This window comes from Zootoca vivipara, chromosome 14 (genome assembly GCF_963506605.1).
Source record: "Zootoca vivipara chromosome 14, rZooViv1.1, whole genome shotgun sequence".
NCBI classification, from domain to species: domain Eukaryota; kingdom Metazoa; phylum Chordata; class Lepidosauria; order Squamata; family Lacertidae; genus Zootoca; species Zootoca vivipara.
This window is the reverse complement of record NC_083289.1, coordinates 15246636-15264339: the sequence shown is the minus strand read 5'-3', so window position 1 is coordinate 15264339 and position 17704 is coordinate 15246636. Positions and strand designations below refer to the sequence as shown.

Here is a 17704-nt window from a genome sequence, read left to right as displayed (position 1 = left end):
CAGCCAGGGTTTTTGCCTCAAGTGGCAAAACATCCTGGGCCATCCCTGCCCTGCGGTCTTCATCAGAGGCTCTTCTCTGTGGACCCTGCACAAGGGGAGTATAGGGGGTGGCTATACAAGAACAAATAATTAATATATTAGAATGTTAAAACGTTTTGCAGTCACACAGACTCGTTTTTTTGAAATTTTATCACAACCCTTAGCATTTATCTAGCTTCCAAGAATCCAAGCTATTTTGTGCTTCATTAAATTATTGACACACATGCACACAGTTACACCTACACATAAAAATTCATATTACACAAGGTGGGAAGGGGGGAAATGGATTGAGGTAATAATAAACAGAGACCTACAGTAAGTGATTAAGTGACAAAGACTTTTGGCTCAGAATAGGAGGGGTGATTCATCCTTGGACAGACATTTTGCAAAACATGCATAAATGGGAATTGCCGGGGGAGGGAATTCTCCACCTCCAGCACCCAAGGGTCCATGGCTGCTGCAGTTTTGGTGTAACACCACTGACTGTCAATGCTGTGAGCTCTGCTTGTGCCCACCACCTGCTTGGAGGAGTGTGGACTGATTCCAGGACCCCAATTTCCTCAACCAATTATCCTCACTGTCTTAAGTGGACAGCGACAGCCATCTTTTTGGAAGGGGCAACTCTCCTATGCTGTAAGAGGGTGTACATCTTGCTGCTGCTGCTGCTGCTGCTTGCCAAGGTTTCCAAGTTGAGGCGCAGTGCAATTAAAATTTAAATTTACATCTGCCTTGCTGCTGTGTCATTCTTCCTTGGCCTTCAGGTGTTCCTCTAAATACAAGGTTTTCAAAGGTGCTCCTTTTGTGGAGTTTCACACTGAGCAGAGTGCACGCTGGGCTTGTCTTGCAAAGCCAAGAATAGCTTGTGTCTGGGTTGTTTTGTGGCTGCTCATGTAAGAGCACACAGCCTGGAAGCAAGTTGGGGCAGCCCTCCACAGCAAGTGAGAAAGAAGTCTGTAATATTAATGAGCCCATTTTCCGGCTGAGTGGGAGTACTGAAAGTTACAAAATACTGCTCTTTATGAATGCTATTACCTATGCAGGGTTAAAAAGCATGGCATTTTTTCTTTGGGAAAAGCTACTGCTTTTCTGCACATCAGCTGTTAGCTGGGAGGCTGAACAAAGCCCTGCTGTGCCTCTGGCTCACATGGAGACCCTCCTAGGAGCCCAAAGAGGACACCCCCTTCAGGCTCCAGGGAGAGTCTCCTTGCAAGCTGGAGACACAGTAGGACTTTGTTGAGCCTCTTCAGGCCTCCCCCCCCTCTGGGTTTCTGGGGCTGTTTGTATGCACTGTCGCATGTGAATTAAATGTGCGTAAATTGCGGGGTGGGTGGCGTGCCTGTATATATTTCTGAAGGCTGGGTAATGTGTATATGGTGCTGATTTTTTAAAAAAGTTTTATTATCTTGTTGAAATTCGTAACCTCTATATTTTTGTGTTACCTTCTCTAGGAAATAGAGGATCTTCGGAAACAGGGTGAAATCATACCAGAGTTGATGACAGAATGTGAAACGGTATCTGAGAAATTGCAGGTATGAATGGTTATTATTATTCAGTATGCATTTTCAGTTTTAAAAGGAAAATTATACTCCACTTAAGACCTATAGCCAGAATGTTTATGTTGGAGAAACTGAAGCGTATGATTCATGCTGGATGGTGATGGCTCAGGTAGAGATGTGAAGGTGTTGGAAAAACGATTTCCTCTCAACTTTTACCCAGTTTTCCCTCTTGGTCCTCTACTCCTCTGGGGTCATGTCAGGATAATGCTGCTTGCTTGCTTGCTTGGAGAGCCAAGCAGTAGGGAAGTAGCCACAGCATTTTCCCTTCCGCTCCTGAATGCAAGTTACTGTACAGGTCTTTCCCATTGATATAATCATAACAGATGGAAAATATTAAGACACCTTAACCACTCAGGCCAACAGCACGATAATGGCTTAGTGCAATGGTGTCTTTGCAGGACCTGTCAAGGAATGAGTGCTCTAGTAGGAGGAGAGAAGTGGACTCCCTGATCACAGGTCTTTAAAAGTCACCTTGAGGATGGAATCAAAGCAGCCTAAGGGAACCAGGGAATAACTGCAGAACAACCAAATCATAAATTCATGCATCCATTTATTTAATTGCATTAGTGTGCAGTTGGGTAGAATACCACCTCCATGTTTTGTGTTCCTTATCTCCATGAAATAAAAGAGCTGGAGACATGGGCATAGCGAGGATTTGGGGGGGGGGGCAGGCTTTATGTTAGGTGCGGCAGAACTGAGTAATCTGTGATGCAATTGGTCAGTTAAATATTTTGATTTATTTACTTGATGTAGGGGGGCATCTCTCCCCTCCCCCCTGCACTCCCCTGGCTACACCCATAGCTGGAGACATATTTTTCAATGAAAGCAGTATGTTCAGGGAGAGGGTCTGAATTACTCAAGGGATGAGAGAGCCCTCAGTGCTAAAGTCTTAGTTGCTATCCTGTGCTGCTGGCACTCCACTGACTTACCCTTCTTCTGCCTTCGAAGCTCAAGCCTGTAGAAGACGTACCCTGTTTCACAATTCAGGAACGGCTTCATCTGCAAATCTTTCATCTCAACCCATGCATCATGAATTTGTTGAGGAGAGGCAGCATGGGACTCTATCCTCTGGGGCAAAGCATTTTAAGTACAGGCTTATATTGATGATGTAAACTCCATTGCTAGGGAACTTAAAGTTCATCATCATTATTATTTTCTCACTGTCTTCCTACACATTCAGCCAGTGAGACTCCAGATATTTCTTTTTCTTTTATTTATTTATTTATTTATTTATTTATTTAAATAATTAAAAAAAGACATTCAGTTCCGGAACGAAACAGTATCAGTTCCCAGGCACTGTTTTGTCAGGTTGTATTTGTGGATGGGTGAGCCAGGACCCAAACCAACTTCAGATAATGTTTAGAACGAATTCTGAAGTGCTAGCAGTGGCAGTAATATATGCAGAGTAGGGCACATAAATTCCAGCCAAAAGCTGCCCAAAGTGACCTCATTCAAGGCAAAGCATCTCTTCCACATCCTTCTGTGAAGCAGTCAGATTAAAATAATAGGCTTTCCCCTGACAAGAGTTTGCTTGCAGGTAGGTTTGCAATGGACACAATAAATAAGAGATGCAGCGATGGGGCAGGTGTGGGGGAGGGCCTTTGCTCTGTCCATGTTATTGCTGAGACTTTTCTGCAACTTTTTCTTTTCTTTTTTTAAAGGCTGCTGAGAAAAGGAATAAAGACCTAGAAGAGAAAGTCAGAGCTCTAAGGACAGAGGTGGAAGAGAGCAAACACAGACAAAACAACCTTAAGACTGAGTTACAAACTTTTTTAGACGTACTAGATGGAAAGATCGATGAATTGCATGACTTCCGGCAAGGACTATCTAAACTGGGAGTTGATAACTAGGGAATAGCAACGTATATCTTTTTGTAAATTAACATTTGGTGGGTGTGCATTTTAATCCTAAATGTCTGTTCCACAAAAAAAAATAACCAGAGTATTCTTCTTGTTTGCAATGTGATTTGTACATAGAATTTAAAGATTTAATGGTTCTCTCCCCCACTACCCAATCTTCCTTTTCTTTCTTTCCTTCCAAAAATTGTTCACTTTTCTTTTTTAAGGTAGAGCTTTGTTTATCTTGCTGCTTCTGGACTTTGAGGCTTTGTGAACAGGTGGGGGAGGGTTCTTGCCTCAGGAAAATGGAACTAGACCTACCTTAAAATGAATATGCATTAGTTGTTGCAGGGAAATTTCTATCTTAAGGGCTGCTGCAACCATAGAAACAGGAAGCGAGCCTTTTCCTAATCTTGATTATCAAGCCCTGTGCAGTTTTGTGTGTGTGTGTGTGTGTGTGTGTGTAACAGGCCACAGTGAAGATGAGAGAAGATGTTTGCAATTTGTCCATGGGCTTGAAAAAGAAAAATGCACTTGGGAGCAGCCATTGGCAGGTAGAGAAATATTCTTTTAGTAGATGCTCTTGGCCTCAGGATCAATTTGTGAAGCCTCATTTGAAGAATTCAGTGGTGGCTTTTTTTTTTAATTAAAAAAAATACCCAAGAGGCCTTTTCATACAAATTTTGCCATGTTCAACAATGTGCATTTGAAATCAGTGTAGAAATCACAATGTGTTCGGGTGTGGCTCTTTGCACTTATCATCATCATCATCATCAAACCTTTATTGGAATCACTTACAAACATTCAAAATAAATAGGCCAGTGGTTTTTCCATCTCCTTGCTCTGCTTGTCCATCAACCCCGATGGGCACCTGCATTGCTGTTTGGTGAAGCTCGGCTCACCTGCCCTGCGGCTTCCATGTGAGCCTAGTTCCCCCTTTCAGAGGCTTCTGCCCTACAGCAGCAGGAGAGGCACTCATGCCAGGCCTGTTTTCCGCAGAGAGATTGTGGTATGCAAGCCGCCTGCCATCTCTCTCCTCTGGGCTCCTGCTGGTCTTGGTCTCTGCCAGAGCCCCCCGTCTGAGTTTCATAGGATGCTGCCCACGCCAGCTGGCCTCCCCATAATATATATTTGGAAAATGAAAACAGGCCATTGTGATGTGCTATGCCCGGGAGCCTTGGGCAATGGCAGTAGAGATGGAAATGCTTGAGGGGCCCTCCTGGCCGGTTCCTTCCTGCCCCACCGTCCCTCCAGTTTAATGGTGGGGGGAGCCGGCAGGACAGAGGACACTCAGTAACCAGGAAGGTGGGCCTGCCCTTTGCACTTCTGGTACAATGGACGTGGAAGTAGTTACCCAAAGTTGGTTGGCAGTTTCCAAGCCTTTGAGGGTGTTTAGACATGCACATGTTGTACATTAGCCATCTGCATGCCGGGGAAATAGGCACTCTTCCTAGGATCCAGGGTCAGTTCACTCCCGGAGCAAGGATGTTAAGTAGGGAACCTTAGGCCCAGGAGTCAAATGCCTCTGCAGCTTTCCCTTGGAAGTTCTCCAACACCACATCCCTCGCTGGTCCTGCTTTGTACCACAAGTGTTTTTGCCTGGCTGGAATTTGCCCTTGAATTCTGGCAATGCCTTTTGCTTCGCTGGATGGAGAACAGAGCAGGCTGTGTGAGTGTGCATAGGAACTAACCTGTTACACAGAGGTAATATTTACGTTCTTTGCTCCATCCACTGGCATGTAGCCCTTGGAAAGGGACCCAGAAGAACATGTGGCCCTTGGGCTGGAACAGGTTTCCCATCCCTGATGTAAGCAATTGGCCCTACAAGTTGCTGCCCCTAGCACTGGCTGGCAGCAGCATTTTTACATTCAGGATACAGGTATTTGTTTTAAAACCATTTATGTGCCACCTCTTCACCCAGAGAAACCTCAGACGTTGGTTGCAACAAAGACTTTAAACCATTGTAAGGATTTAAAGAGCCTGTTAGGATAAAAGTAAAAGCAATATGGAAATAAAGGTGGAACAACCTAGCGGTTTGAAAGCACGTCAAAGTGCAAGTAGATAAATAGGTACCGCTCCAGCGGGAAGGTAAAACAGCGTTTCTGTGCACTGCTCTGGTTTTCCAGAAGTGGCTTAGTCATGCTGGCCACATGACCCAGAAGCTGTACACCGGCTCCCTTGGCCAGTAAACAAGGGCAACAAGGGGAAAATGTGTTTTATTGGTGTTGTACTGGCTATGAGGTTGGTGCCTGATGTAAAGATATTAGATGCTGCAGCAAGCAGGCACAAATTGGAGGAGGGAGGGCCAGTGGAAGAGTTGTTGCAGACAGTGGCACTGGTTGCAACTTAGTTTTAGAATTAAGTATCCACCCAAGTGTCCTCTATCCAAGAGTTCAACCCCCAGCACATTCAGGGGGGTGTCTTCAAACTAAGCACCAAGACACATGGCCCCCTAAAAAGGAACATCCTGGGACATCAACCCACCTTGAAGGTTTCTGCTCTGTCCCCGAAGACCTGCTCTTTAATTCCAGGTGAATCAAGGCTGGTGGTGGTCACAGCTGGGATGAAATGAGAAAGTCATTTTCACATGCTCCGAAACACTCCCGTTAGTATCTTCAGCTTCTTTCAGGGCTGAGCTCCTGGAATTACAAAAACCAGGTCCTGGGACAGAGTCGTATCTCAAACGAAGCTCTGTACAAACCTTCCCAATCTTGTGCCTTCTACATCTTTGGGGGCTACGTCTTCCATCACCCTGGCCATGCTAGCTGGGGCTGGTGGGAGTTGTTGTCCCAAACGTCTAGAGGGCACGGCACTGGGGAGGGCTGCTGACACAAATGTCTGTCAGCCACTCAGACTGTATTGCAAGTATCACACTGGAAAACACTTCTTAGTCATGCCTGTTATGGATCTTAGTACTGGCAGTTACCCGAACTCACCACCTTTGCCTGCTATGCAGATGTGTGGAAGCTCAAAGGTGCCCTGCCTAACAGTGAGCTACCTCCTCTTCCATTTTTCTGTTCTGTGTGTTAAGCACCCGCGGCTCCTAGCTGCTTTTAAAACTGCAGGAGGGAGTTCACCTCTTCATTCACAGTGCTCTCTCCTTTTGTGTCTGCCATTGCATGGGTGTGTGATTCAATTTTCTCTGCTCTTAATAGAAAAAGCCACCTTCTTATTGAAAAAGCGTTGGAGATAAATCTCTCATTTTGGACTGTGTGAATCTCCCATTTCCTCGTAAGGTGCAAAGTATGAAGAGGGCAGTTTGCAACAGCTTCTTAGCTGATGAAACCTTCTTGTCTTCCCTGATCCACCTCCAAAACAGTTAGCTATTCTTTCCGCTGATATACATGCATATCTATATTGCAGTGTGCCATAGGGTTTTATGGTGGTGTTGGAGTCTTCAGCCTTTGCCTAATGCTTGAGCCTTTGCCTAATGTCGTGGGGATGGTGCGGAGTAGAGAGAGGAGTCTAGCTGCCAGTGGATGAGCTTCTCAGATTCTAGAGAGGCAGGGTTAGCAGATGGGATGGGCCCAGAAAAGGAGGTTCAGAGTAGTCAGTGGTCCACAGAGAGGAGTGAGAAGAGAGGTGCAAGGCACAATGATCTGAATGCACAAGCAGAGTTAACAAAACAGATCTGAAATAGCAAGCCAAGCGTTTGGCTGTGCTCGTAGGACACCGCTCTCCTTAATTTTTGCATCCTTTGGCTCCTGAGAGCAAAACCATTTGCTCACCAGTAAACCTCTCCAGTAAACCTTTCCCACTGAACTCCTTGGAATCAAATTTCCTGCCCACTCGCCCACCCCATGCCTCTGATCTGATTTCTTGTTGCTTTGAGCCTACGCCTAACCCACTTTTTCCTTCTGCCTCAATTCACAGGCTCCTGATCCAAGATCGTGTGCCGGGGAAGGGGTGGGTTCAGAGCTTCTCCTTCCAGTCAGGTGACTTAGGTGTGTTAGGCTGAGCTTAAGCCGTGATGAGGAGCATGTGGGCAGCACAGGCCAAGGCCAACAGGGTGACAGGACTGGACTTCTGTGCTATGTCCTCTTCTTTGGCAATTAAAACACGGAGGCGGTTCTTTGCCAGGAGCAAAGTCTTTGACGTTTTAGAACTGAAAACAGGCTTCTATAAAACCTACAGCTGCCATAAATAACACCAAGGCTGCCTTTTTAAAAAACAAAACAAAAATCATTTAAAGGACTGTGTATTTACACCCCAGCCTCTTCCTTAGTCTACCATCTGCTGCAAAAGTTTTGTGTGGTGGTCAGTTGGCCAGGAGAGATGGCATGTTTGCTGTGCTGTTAAGTTGGCTACCTCTGTCTTCCCAGAAAGTGGGGCTGTCCTAGCAGTAGTCGAAAGATTTCAAGATGTTGATCATAGATATTTTCTCCTCTTTTGAAGTGACTACAAACCAGAGCAGTTGGGATCAAGTGGTGCTTAAAGAACCATAGCTCATTGGTAGAGGGCATGCAATGATGCTAACTTCAGTCCCCAGCATTTCCACTTAAAAAGGCTCAAGAAGCAGGTTATGGTAACAACCACTCTCCCCTGGGGAACCTGGGGAATTGTCAGTTGCATTTAGTCAGTCACTATTGGCTAAATGAAGAAATATTCTGATATCATAAGGCTGCATTTTCCTGTACCCCAAATCTGGCTCCTAAAGCAATTTGGGGGAGCCTCAGGTGGTGCTGCCATATCTTATTCAAGGTGTGCTAAATGCTTGCTCCCAATTTTAAAAAATGGCAGAAGGGGTCCATACTGGCATTGTGTTTCCCTGAGGACTTTGCATGGCATGCCTGGGGATGGGTAGGAAATTTGATTCAGTTCATACCGTATTTAAATGTGAATGAAGCTAAATCATTTGCACTATCCAAATACATAAATTGAAACACAAGTCATCCTTTGGAATGTGCGCATTTCTGAATTTTGCAATGCTGTTCTACAGCCAAGTAATGGGTACAGAAAATGAAAACGGCAGGGTAAAGTGAAAATAATAATGCTGTATTCAAAAAATTCTGATATTTGGGGAAATTGCTTTGCAAAAAATGTGCATTTTATGGGAAACTGCATAGATATGTACAGCTTAAGAGAAATTTGCACTAAAATGCTGGTGAATTTTCATTAGAAAGTGCATTTCTCAAACTGATGTGGAGAACTGGAGAACTTAAGACTTAAGAACTTAAAACAAGAAGTTCAGAGTTATCAAAATTCAGAGGAACCTAGTCATGCCTCAGCAGGTTTATTAGCATAACTGAGTGGATTTCTAACCAGACTTTCAGGGTGCATTGCCTTCACAAGATGATGATAATAATAATAATAATAATAATAATAATAATAATAATAATTTATTTATACCCCGCCCATCTGGCTGGGTTTCCAGATTGCAGAATAAATTTAAAGTGCAAAAAGTGAGCATAATAACCAATGGTCAACAAATACGATACAATTGGCATTGCAATGTCATGAATTTAAAAGCAACAACAAACTTTTCCCCAAGCACAGCGTAAACAAAGGCAGGCTGGAATAAAAAACGCCAAAGAGCTGCTTTCACACATAGCATTACTTCACGCGTTGCACGGTACCAATTAGTTCCATTTGGACCACCTTCAGTGTGTCTAAGCAAGGGCCCATTTGGTTCAGCAACATGGAGCCCAGATCAAAGGCAGCAGAGAGGAAGAGGTCAAAGCATCCCCACAGTTGGAATCGGTGTGGACCATCCAAGCCTGTGAGACATCTTGAACCTGAATGCTGAAGACACACAGCACTACCAGTCTTCAAAACCACACCTAAGACCACCCAGGTTAGATAAGCTTAGGGAGATTGTTGGGGAGCAAGTTATACCCACAAAATACTCATTCTGTTCTCGCTACCTTATCCTCAGTTACAACCCCCCAAACCTAAAACCTGCTCTATCTGGCACCCTGGTCAGGAAGATGAAACTTTTGACAGTACTCTCATCCAGGATTAACCCCTGAGTGGTTGTCAATTTTCCATTTAATGATCTGTCACCCCAAAGCACCATCTTCAGACCAGGGGGATGGGCTAGCAATTTGGAAGAAGTTATTCGGATGCCTGAAATATTGTATGCTATGTTCAGTAGTAATAAGATACCTTGAGTAAAAAAGGGTACTATATAAGAGGTATCTATTAAATAACGCTGGGGTTGTATCCAATGCTCGCCCTGCTCAACGTAAACCCACTGAAGTTAATAGACACGACTAACTTAGGTTCATTCATTTCAGTGGGTTTACTCTGAGTAGACCTTAGTTGGCCACAGCCCTCTGCAAATATGCTTGATATAAATATGTATATTCTGTTGGTGGAAGAAGTGTTGAATGGAGTTTGTAGAATGGCTAGCCAGTATGACATTTTACTGTGATAAAATGAGGAGGTAGAAATTAACTTTTAAAACATCAAGATGCCTATATATGTGTATAAAGTTTATATGCATATTTGTAAATGTTTGATTGCTTGCTTGCTTACTAGATTGCTTCTTTCTGTTGCTTTGGCTTCTTATACCCCTGGTCTTAAGGATGCTGAGCCAGTCTGTAGGTAAATCACATGGTTCTTTGGACTGTACCATTTCACGTGTGTGTGTGTGTGTGTGTGTGTGTGTGTGTGTGTGTGTAAAGGCTGCTTTTACTATGGGAAAGGACTCAAATGGGGATAGAAGCACCAGCTGTTGTTTTGAAATGGAACTACCCTAAAAGCTCTGTACGATGTGTTTCATCTATACCTGTAGATTATTCTAATTACTTGGATGCAACTTTCCATCAATTCCAGTGGTGCTTTCACAAAAGTGTGCTTGGGATCATAACCTGAGGGCCGCTTCATGTAAATTGCTGGACTGGGGCAAAAGACGAATTTCTGGGATCTGTTAGTAACCCACTCTAATGATGACAACCTTACCACTTAGTGGAAATCATGCAGACACACCCCTCTTTTATGGAATGAAAATATATCTTGTGGGAATCTGGTGCACAATGACAACTTCAGTTTGCAATAATAATTATTTATTAATTTCTATACTGCTTACAAGCCAACATGGCTTCTAAGTGGAGTATGTAGCCATCTGCAGTCTTGTAACTTGTTAAGTTGCAACCGGAGTAGCTGGATCGATGTGTGCTGATGACTTGAGATAACTGTTGGCATTTATATAGCTCTTCCTGAGGTGTTCAATGCGCTTCATGTAACATTATCAGAGTAATACTTGCAACAACCTTGGGAGAGAGCCTGGTATTGCTTTCCGCCTATTGTCGAAGGAGGAGAAGCTGCATTTAAACCCAAGGGTGCTGCTGCAACCATAGTTCATGCTTTGTGGCAATGCTTCGACACAGGCACTGTGCAGTGCGCAGCCTAGATGTGACCACCTGGCCTTTGTAGCATTCGGAAGCATTGATAGCAAGTTCGTGTCGGGTGCCATAATTGAATGGATTTGCCCCAGTGTGGCAGGACTGAATAGCTTAACTGGGCATTTGCACTGCATGCAGACAGGGCCAGCTCCATCATTGGGGAGCTGTCCTATGGGCCCAGCTTCAGTGATGGTGGGCCCTGAAGGCTTTGTCTTGGAGACGCACAGCCGCCATCTTTGATTTCTGACAATGCCACAGAAGTGGAGTCATTTAACGGCATTGTGGGGAGAACTGGCTGCCATCACAAATAGCGAAACTCCCAGGGACAAATTATCCTAGCAGGTCTCAAAAAGCTATTTGCTTGAGACTTTGGAAGGCTGCTAGCCATTGCTGGTCTGGATGAGCATCATATGCTTCAACTTCTCAAGTTTTGGTTTGACTCTTGTAGTGGCAACAAGCAGTGGGTTGGCAGATTTTGGATTCCTGTAGTGATTCTGGGCTATTGAAGCTGTTATTACCTTAAATGGACCTGGGAAGTGAGGCCTTGATTGTAAGCACAATTGCTTAGAACTATATTTTATTTTAACGTCATGGCCATGATCCAATACAGTTCTGGGCACATTTTAGCCCCCCGAGTTTGACTTATTTTGAGCATGGCTGATAGCACACAGGACTGCCCCCATGGCATTTAGGAAACATAGTGTGAGTTATTAAAATGTTTTCAGTTAAAATGTATCTGGGCAGTTATGGGAATTAATTTGCGTTTTCTGTTTTCTAATACTGGTTAGCAATAATTTTATTTTAGCCATATGCCAACCAAGAAGAAAGAATGTGCCCCCCAAAAAGGTACAAACTGATACCCTAAGTCTTGCACAATTGTCTTCAATTTGATGTGTGTGTGGCAGAGAGAGGAGGAGGTTAGCTGACAATACTAGAAAAAAGCATTTTGAATTTATTATGCTACAGATTGTGATACATTCTGAAATTGAATGTTGATGTACAGAGCACTTTTAAAAACTGAAATATATTCTTCCCTTGTAGTTAACAAATATGAGAGTATTTTAGTGTGATATTGCTATACCAAATGTTTTAAAAGTAAGACGAGCCTTTAGTAATTTGCAATATGTTCTCATGGTTCCAAGTAAGGTTTAGTACAAGATGAATTAACTGATTATAAGAGTGTGGGAAAACATTGCAGTGATTAAACTGTATATTTTTATCCAGATATAAAATATGATTAATCAACCTGAAGATATTATTGTAGGTTGATTGCTGTGAAATTATATTTTACCTCGTTACTTGTCTGCTGTGAACAAGTCCACCCCCCCCCCATGTCACTGAATATTCAGCAAACATTGATATGTGGAATCTCTTCTAGTAGCAGTAAATGATGGGTTTTTTATATATATTTGGAAAAACAAAACTTTTTTCTTTAGGAATTTTCTGTAATTTTTATCTGATTTTATTGTATTATAGAGTCATTTATGTCATATATTTAAGTTTAAAAAATAATAATACAAAGTTCTGTCCTGACTCGATAAACTTCCGGTTTTCTGAATTACATTTTCTTGTTGCTTTGCGTTCAGCTTGGGAGAATTCCCTCTGCCCTTCAAATAAAAGTCAACCTGGATTTGAATGTATGCAGAGCGCTTTAATTGAGCAAGACCGCTGCTGTTTGTCCCCCAAGGTGCTATTTTTACACTGAGAGGTGACAGAAGACCAGAAGCTGCTTTCCAGGCGGCTCCTCACCAAGACCAACAGGATGCCTCGCTGGGCAGAGTGCTTCTTTCCATCCAAACAGGGCGCTTCTTTCCATTTCAAACAGCACCTTCAGGAGAAAGAGCAACACAGGTGTGTGTGTGTGTGTGTGTGTGTGTGTGTGTTTGGCATAGATTTTGAGTGGGTGAAATGTTATGGGAAGGGAAGTGGGCCCAATCTGGATTAAAACCCTAAACGGTGGGTATTTTGGGGGATGGAGAGACAACGACCAGTTCTAAGCATGCTTTTAAAAATGGGTGGCATACCACATGTGATTTAATCCCACCTGAACACCGCAACAGTCTGGTATCCCCAGTCCTAATTCAGATTGGGTCCACTTCCCATAGTTGCACAGCGGTTTGACTTCACCCCCGGAGGCGCAGGGCATTGTCTCTCAAGACAGACACATGCTAACAACTCTATCCCCCCCCACACACACACATTTTATTTATCTGCATTTCAAATGCAATTCAGAATTGTAATGTCTTCTATTTCTTTCAAAAATACAAAGATTAGTGCACTTCCCTTCCTCTCCTTCCATGGCTCCTTTTATAATCCACTTCCTTTTCTCTTACTCTCCTTATCTCTTGTTCTTACTTACACTGCTGAAGTTACTAACATCCTGCTTGTTATGGTTTTGCATCTAATCTGTCTCCCTCTCCCTCCCCCTCCCTCCCCTCTCTCTATATATAATCCAGTCCTCTTTAAACCATTTTTCATCTCGATTTCTTATTCTACTGGCCATTCCTGCTAATTCCACATATTTCAACATTTTAACGTGCCACTCTTCTTTCATTGGTCCTGCAGCTGTTCTCCATAAATGAATAGGTTATTCTGGTTTTTGGGAACTCCTGATGTTATTATACGTCAGGAGGAAAGCTTCTGGGTTTGGGGGGGGGAATGTTCTTTTACACATTTTTTTATAAAAAGTTCATTATATATTATTTCCCAATAACCTTTATGTACGCTGCAAGACCACCACATGTGGAAGGATGACCCTTCAACCTCTTTACACTTCCAACATTTACCTGTCTCTGATTTAAACATCGTTGCTGGTCTGTTTGGTGTTAAATGCCACCTATGGATCGTCTTCAAGTAGTTAGATCTAAATCTAACTCAAATCTAACTCTAAATCTAATTCAATGTTAGATTTAGAGAAGTGGCAATAAACAGTCATGGCTTCCCAGCAGAATTATGGGAGCTGTAGTTTGCTAAGGGTGCTGAGCATTGCTTAGATATGCCTATTACCCTCCCAGAGCTAGAACTCCCAGAGAGTTCCCTATGAAACTACATTTCCCAGGATTCTTTGGGGAGGGGGTGTTGAAAGGCATAATTGTTAAAGTGGTGTAAGTGTGCTTTAAATGTATGGGGTAGATGTGCCCTTGTTTCCGCTTGACTTATCCCTGGCAAATTCTGTTTTATGAGCTGTTGCCGTCTAAGCATCCCATAGCAGACAGCATGAAACAGAATGGTGTTGCTCACACTTAGCCAGGTACCAAGGGGAAAGAGCCGTTTCACGTCATCTGTTGCCATAATGTTCTCTCCTCTGCAAAGCCGTGGCATGGCTGTCTCCGAGCCAGGAAGAACCTTTGGGGGAATGTAAACAGCAACGTCAGAACGAAGGCCCTCCCTGTTAAGAACCGAATAGCTTCTTGGAGGAATCCAGGCAACCGCTGTTGCTATGGATACGACAGCGCTCGGTGATGGTGGCCTATAGGAACATTTCCGAAACGAGCTCCTAATTATAGTATACCGAATCACCCACTCAAAACTAAGACAGCTTGGGAAAGTTTGTCAAAATACTTTTTTTTTTCATTTTACACAGAAAGCAAGGCAGAAAACAAGGCACTTTATGCAATTGTGCTCCCAAACACGCACCTTATTACCAAGGTGTAGTCATCATGTTATTTGGGGACACACACACACACACACACACACACACACACACACACACTTTTTTGAATATCACATGTACGCACCCCAGTCTTCACATTTTAAGTAGACTTGTATTTATACGTCTCGGAAGCTATAGTCATTCTGTTGTGCTACTGTCTTAGACCAGGCATCCCCAAACTTTGACCCTCCAGATGTTTTGGACTACAAATCCCATCATCCCTGACCACTGGTCCTGTTAGCTAGGGATCATGGGAGTTGTAGGCCAAAACATCTGGGGGGCCGCAGTTTGAGGATGCCTGTCTTAGACCTCGGATGGACAGGTGAGAAGTGGCAACAGGTGTCTAAAAATGTGGGAAGGCTTTGGCAGTATGCAAATTTTGTGTACTGTGTAACCAATTGCACCCTAGTCACACTAAAAATTACAAGCACTTTTATACCATGGCTTCCCCCCAAATAATTGTGGGAGCTGTAGCTTGTTAGGGTGCTGATAGTTGCCAGGAGACCCTATTACCTTTACAGAGCTACAATTTCTAAAGTGGTTTAACAATAAATTCCTCTTCCTTGGGAACTACTGGTATGTGACTGTGGGAGGTAGGGTTATTTGTTTGATCTTGTTTTTATTATGTGTTTTGTGTTCTCATTTCGTATTTTTATGTTGTGAAGTGCCCAGAGATCTTCGGATGAAGGGCGGCATATATTTAATAAATACTAATAATAGTAGTAGTAGTAATAATAATTGTAGCTTTGGAAAGGGAATAGGTAATTCTAAGCCAGGCATAGACAAACTCGACTCTCCAGATGTTTTGGGACTACAATTCCCATCACCCCTGGCCAGCTATGGGGTGATGGGAGTTGTAGTCCCAAAACATCTGGAGGGCCCAGTTTGCCTATGCCTGTTCTAAACAATGGTTAGCACCGTTAAACTATAGTTCCCATAAATCTTTGGAGGAAGCCACGACTGTTTAAAGTGGCAATGTTTAATGTTTTATTATGTTTTTATATATGCTGGAAGCTACCCAGAGTGGCTGGGCAACCCAGTCAGAGGGGCAGGGTACAAATAACAAAATTAAAATCATTATTATTATTATTATTATTATTATTATTTCTATGTATGGTGTGAATGTGACATTAAACCATTGTTAAACCATTTGGTAGACCACAAACTTGACATGAGTCAACAGTGTGATGTAGCAGCTAAAAAAGCCAATGCAATTCTGGGCTGCAGCAATAGGAGTATAGCATCTAGATCAAGGGAAGTAATAGTACCACTGTATTCTGCTCTGGTCAGACCTCACCTGGAGTACTGTGTCCAGTTCTGGGCACCACAATTCAAGAAGGATACTGACAAGCTGGAACGTGTCCAGAGGAGGGCAACCAAAATGGTCAAAGGCCTGGAAACGTGCCTTATGAGGAATGGCAGGCCCGGCTCTAGATGCAGTCCCTACATTGGTTGCCAGTACGTTTCTGAGCACAATTCAAAGTGTTGGTGCTGACCTTTAAAGCCCTAAATGGCCTCAGCCCAGTATACCTGAAGGAGCGTCTCCACCCCCATCGTCCAGCCCCGACACTGAGGTCCAGCTCCAAGGGCCTTCTGGTGGTTCCCTCGCTGCGAGAAGCGAGGTTACAGGGAACCAGGCAGAGGGCCTTCTCGGTGGTGGCGCCTTCCCTCATCAGATGTGAAAGAAATAAACAACTATATGACATTTAGAAGACATCTGAAGGCAGCCCTGTTTAGGGAAGTTTTTAATGACTGATGTTTTAATGTATGGCATTTTGAATATTTTGTTGGAAGCCGCCCAGAGTGGCTGGGAAAACCCAGCCAGATGGGCGGGATATAAATAATAAATTGTTGTTGTTGTTGTTGTTGTTGTTGTACTTGTCCCTGAGTAAACAGGCCTGGGAGCCAGCTGCGCTATTTCTCTTACAGGTAAAACCCCTCTGCGAACATCCACAGTGGCCAATAAATAGAAAATATTAAAAAGAAGTGGCTATGGTCTGTGTTGTGTTCTGTTTTCCTGCTGCGACACGAACCCATGTGAGTGCGCATGCCAGCATGTTAAAAGCAATCCTTGGGCTGCTTCGAGGTTCAGGATCCCTAGGTCAATTTTTGGCTCTGTGGGAAATGCCTCTCCGCCCACCCCACCCCGCACCTCCAGTTCACCTCGATGCTAATTTTAATTGGCTTGTCAGGAGAGAGGCAGCAAAGGTTTCCTCTAGGTGAGAAGAGCAGAGGGTGGCGTGTAATTGCTGTCGCCACCTCTGCACTTCTTGGGCACTGGGGATGGAGACAGAGATCGGGGAGGGAGAGGAGGAGGAGGAGGATTCCAATGACTCATTCTTTAATAATATTGATTGGAATAAAGCTGCAGCTGCAGCTTTGTAGGCAAAAGCAGGAAAGGTCTCCCAGCTTGACAGACGCAAAATCTCTCTCTCCTACTTGGGAGTGGAGATGTACCATTTCCTGACTTGTTGGTGTGTGTGTGTGTGTGTGTGTGTGTGTGTGTGTGTGTGAGAGAGAGAGAGAGAGAGAGAGAGAGAGAGAGAGAGAGAGAGAGAGAGAGAGAGAGAGAGAGAGAGAGAGAGAATATGTGCTAGTTGTTGTGGGGTTTTCTTTTTCAGATGTGCGAATTGGACTCTCCTCCTGAATCCTCACCCTGGGGTGGGGGGTGCGATGTGCCCGTCGTTTGTCCGAACAGCTTGCCCGCGTTGTCTGGGTGTGAATTATTGCTGCTGCTGGTTTAATAAGAGGAGCAGGTCTCCAGGCCCCCAAGTAGTTTACTGTGTAAAACAGAGAGTGGAGGGAAACAGGCAGGGTGGGTGGCAAGGAGAGGAGCAGGCCGATGGAGCAAGTGATCCGTGTAAGCAAATCACATTAACTCCATCTGCTTGCCAGCCTTGCTATAATTTCCATAGCGCTTTTGCCCGTGAAGTGCATTTGCATTCTTTGTCATTTAAGACAGACGTGATTCCCCATTTTTAATTAAATGTGGGCAAATTGATAACACTACTAGTTACAGGTAGGTAGCCGTGTTGGTCTGACGTAGTCAAAAAAATTTTTTGAAAAATCCTTCCAGTAGCACCTTAAAGGTAAAGGTAAAGGGACCCCTGACCATTAGGTCCAGTCGTGACCGACTCTGGGGTTGCGCGCTCATCTTGCATTATTGGCCGAGGGAACCGGCGTACAGCTTCCAGATTATGTGGCCAGCATGACAAAGCCGCTTCTGGCAAACCAGAGCAGCACATGGAAATGCCGTTTACCTTCCCGCTGTAG

At 43.9% G+C, this 17704-nt stretch overlaps 1 protein-coding gene across 1 annotated transcript in view; it reads left to right on the top strand.

Moving 5' to 3' along the window:
• Positions 1–12419, top strand: part of HOMER2 (homer scaffold protein 2) — an 81795-nt gene extending 69376 nt beyond the window's left edge. Inside the window, exons 8-9 of the mRNA XM_035130786.2 lie at positions 1488–1568; positions 3257–12419. Of these exons, the coding sequence (XP_034986677.1) occupies positions 1488–1568; positions 3257–3445 (270 nt within the window). The 3' untranslated portion in view covers positions 3446–12419. The remainder of the gene's footprint in view (positions 1–1487; positions 1569–3256) is intronic.
• Positions 12420–17704: the final 5285 nt, after the last annotated feature.